At 52.2% G+C, this 4,199-nt stretch overlaps 1 protein-coding gene across 1 annotated transcript; it reads left to right on the top strand.

Annotated features, from left to right (window-relative positions):
- Positions 1-781: 781 nt before the first annotated feature.
- Positions 782-2,727, top strand: LOC125548295 (transcription factor CSA). The gene is made up of 3 exons (XM_048711944.2): positions 782-1,219; positions 1,532-2,077; positions 2,239-2,727. The coding sequence occupies exons 1-3, from the start codon at positions 982-984 to the stop codon at positions 2,427-2,429; spliced, it is 975 nt and encodes a 324-aa protein (XP_048567901.1). The 5' UTR covers positions 782-981; the 3' UTR covers positions 2,430-2,727.
- The last annotated feature ends 1,472 nt before the right edge of the window (positions 2,728-4,199 follow it).

Genomic DNA, 4,199 nt, shown 5'->3' with positions numbered 1-4,199 from the left:
CCTCTGGTCTTACGTAAATGTGTAGATATTTTCTTTTGTGGGGGAAGGTGTAGATGAGTGAGTTACAAAAACTTGGTAGCTTGCTTGCTTTGCTTAGGTGTTCCAAATATTTGACTCTGCAGCGCTGAAAAGATATTCAAATCTCCATCTACTAGTAATTACTAGTAACCAAAATTGCAGCCTTGGGATAGCAACTGCCAGCCATATCCCCAAACATAAACACAGGATGTGTAAGCCTGCTTGCGCTCAATATTGGCGTATATTTGACATAAATAACGGGGGCAGAAGTAGTAAATGCATGAGATGGATATAGATACACATCCCATAGTAATGTGGTGAAGAAAGAAATGTGGGTTGGGTATGCTACGGGGTGCGCGTAGGGAGAAGGGGCGTTCCGGTGGGTTTGTCAAGGTGGCAAGGGACAGAGTTCCACCCCGGCCCCTGCCCCTGGTAGTGGTTGGGATTGGACTCCCCAAACCCACACGAGTGGCCTCTGGAACCCAAAAAAGAATCATTCATAAAATCACCGATCTCTCTCTCTCTCTCTCTCTCTCTCTGCCCTTCTTTTCCAACCCTTTTGCCATGAGTCTCAAAGTAAGCGAAGCCCCCCAAAGCCAACCAAACCGAGGTTACACAACCGAAAAAGAAAAGAAAAGAAAAACCAATTAGTATTAGCTTAGCCGAGAGATATAAAGTTAAAGTTAGGAGGCATTAATTGGTTTCTTGCTTGGCATTTAGTTGCGGGTGGCGAAGCAAGAACAAGAGAAGAGAGGAGGCGGCCTCCTCCTCCCCCTCCCGCCTCCTATATTAGAGAGGGACTCCCCTCGCAGCGGCATCAACAGCAAACAAGAAGCTGTCCCTTTCGCTCTCCTCTCTTCTTCCGTTACCACTCACCCTCCCGCTCCTCGCCTTTTAAGGCATCCTCCCCTCCAATCCTCCTCCTTGAACCTTGACAGAGAGAGAGAGAGAGAGAGACCAAGAATGGCTCGTGAGATGAACGGCTTCTTCAGCCACCCTCCGCCTCCGCCTCCGGCGCCGTACCCGCAGGAGGAGGCGGCCGCGGACGTGGACGACGCGGAGGACGGCCGCGGCGGGCAGGGGAAGCTCTGCTCCAGGGGGCACTGGAGGCCCGCCGAGGACGCCCGGCTCAAGGAACTCGTCGGCCAGTACGGGCCCCAGAACTGGAACCTCATCGCCGAGAAGCTCGACGGCAGATCAGGTATAAAACAACCTAATACTATGTGGAGTTCCTCCGATGCAATGCTGTTTCATTTCGGATTCGAAGATGCATGCATTGAATGCGCAAACGGAACTAGTCTACTGCTTTGGTTTCTTTTACTGCGACCATCTTCCGTTTATTTGTTTTCGTGTGGATAACTTCTTGGACTTGTTTCTTTCTTTCTTTCTTGTAGTAAAATACATGCATTTTACTAGTAATTTGGAGTGTGTTGCGGTTAACGCAGTGGTGAATGGTGATCGTGGGTTCTGCGCCCTGATTCCTGGTTTATTTTGTGATGATGTCGGCCAACAGGGAAAAGCTGCCGCCTGCGGTGGTTCAACCAGCTGGACCCGCGGATCAACCGCCGGGCCTTCACGGAGGAGGAGGAGGACCGGCTGATGGCGGCGCACCGCGCCTACGGCAACAAGTGGGCCCTCATCGCCCGCCTCTTCCCCGGCCGCACCGACAACGCCGTCAAGAACCACTGGCACGTCCTCATGGCCCGCAGGCAGCGGGAGCAGTCCGGCGCCTTCCGCCGCCGCAGCAAGCCCGCCTCCTCTTCCTCCTCCATCGCCCCGGCGCCGCACCACCCGGCCCCGGCCGTCGTCCTCCAGCACCAGCACCAGCACCAGCACCTGTACCAGCACCACGGGGCATCTCCCATTCCCATGCCGCTCCAGCCGTTCGCCATGGGGGTGGCCATAGCTACCGGGGTGTACAGCAAGGCCGCTACGGCCACGGCCACGGCCAGCCGCGCCTACAGCGGCGGCGAGTCCGACGAGTCGGCGTCCACCTGCACCACCGACCTCTCCCTCAGCTCCGGCAGCGCCGCCGTGCCCTGCTTCTACCACCACCAGGGTACGTGCCTCCCTCGCTGCATGCTTGCCCTCAAGGCTCAAGTCCCAAGCGCCAAGCCCCAAGCTCTTGTTGTTTTGTTGCGTCGTCAGTCGTCAGTCCTCCACATGGACATGGCCAGCGTTTTGATCCGACTCCGACTGACATGGTGGTCTTTGGTGCAGGCTACGACATGGCTCCGCAAGCTCACGCCGTGACCCAGGCGTTCTCACCCAGCGCGCGCTCCGCCTTCTCCGCCCCGTCGTCCTCGTCGGCGCGGCAACAGCAGCGCAGGCAGCAGCAGCAGCACGAGGAGGAGGATGGCGACAAGCTCAGCCTGCCCTTCTTCGACTTCCTGGGCGTGGGCTCGACATGACCGGGCGGGGCGGGGCGGTGCGGTGTACAGGTGGAGGCCGATATCATCATCATCATCATCATCCTAAGGGAGGCGGCCAATCCTTCCTAGCTAGTTAAGCAAGGTTAGAGTCTAGAAGAAGCAGACTAGGAGAAGATGAGGAGGATGAGGAGTTAAGTTGTTTTATTTATGGCGATGAATGTGACCTCTCTGGTTTCACTCTCCTCAGTTTTGCCGCTGATTACAGTACTTATTCAGATGGGATTAAAACAAGTCGCATGTAATGTAATGGTGGCAACCCGAACTTAGTTTCATGTCCTCTTGTCTCTATTCCATTTGTTTGTGCCGATCGAAGAAGCAAGAAAATAACTAGTAAAAATTGCCCCCTGCAGCGGCGAGCCTTTCTTTCTTTCTTTTCTTTCTTGTTGCATTCATCAACAAGAACGACGAGTCATTTTCCTCTCTCGCTCTCTCTCTCACGGGGCGGGACGGGGCGGGGCGGGGCGGGTCGGGGCCGGGCGGGCGGGCGGGCGTGGTCTCGGCCTCTCGGGGGATTCCGTTGGACTGTTGCGCGTGAGCATGGCAGGGACGGATGGATGGTGCCTCGGCGGAGGAGGAGGACCTCGCCTCATGCATCCTCACCACGCACGCCTTTGCAAGCCAACGAAACTGCTGTTGCAACAGCATCTCGTTGCTTCTTCTCTTCTGACTCCGTTACCAGTTGCTTCGTCACTCGCTCGCTCGCTTTTCTGTAATTGCTGCTACCTGCACACTGCCTGCCTGCTCGCCTCATCACCGGCGACAATCCTGTCTTAATTATGGCCTCTGCAACTGCAACTGCAACCAACCCAACCCACACGGTCAATGCTAAAACCAAACTGATACCTGAACTGACGAAGAAACCGTGCAGTGAGCAATCACTGCAATGTGAGTTTCTCGGCAGTTTTTACCACCCACAGTGCCGGTTCTGCCCATGTTTGACTGGACTTACTCTTTTATCTATTGCTCCATACACCACCCTGGGCCTGGCATGCATGGACACACACACGCACACACTCGGAGGTGTACAGCAACAATATCGAGCGAGCCTGTTGATCTGCTGAATGGATGGATGAAAACGTGGATGGATGGAGCAGTCATCATGTTTTATAGTTGCACCAAGGAGGACTGGACTGGGTCAGACTATGTGTGACCTGACACTCTCACGTCTGAATCCACTGCAGCAAAATAAAATCTCAACTTATACTACATTTGGTAGTTCAGGTCATGTCCTATCTTAAGACATGCACGGCGCTAATTGCAAATGGTGCACGGGCACCTTGGTGCCCCTTTTAAAAAATCATTTTTTATAGCGTAAAATTTTTAAAAACTTTTTGTAAACACACACACATGTATATACTACATATATGCAAAAATTCATAACGGTTTGCTTTCACACGTGGCGTACAAAAATAAGACAAATATGTATTTTCAAATGGGGCCGGAATTTTGTTATTGTTGTACAACTTACAAATTACATTTTTTTCAAAACAAAATTTCATGGATCAGTGGTGAATACATACAAGTTTCCACGAAATTGTTTTCAATTTTTTTAACTTTTAAATATGGTTTTTGAATTATTATTTTCCCAAAAAAGGGCACCATGGTGCCCGAGCACACAAACTTCGCACTCCATTCATGCTAGCTACTCAGGTATATAAAGAAAGAACTGACATAACTTACTTGATACAACCACTCAGGCATCCTATTTTCTTGGGTAGTTGAATTTACCACAGATCTTTGCCTGCAATG

This window comes from Triticum urartu, chromosome 3A (assembly GCF_056163025.1).
Source record: "Triticum urartu cultivar PI428250 chromosome 3A, HENAU_Tu73, whole genome shotgun sequence".
In the NCBI taxonomy this organism is placed as follows: domain Eukaryota; kingdom Viridiplantae; phylum Streptophyta; class Magnoliopsida; order Poales; family Poaceae; genus Triticum; species Triticum urartu.
This window is presented reverse-complemented; position numbering and strand designations above follow the sequence as displayed.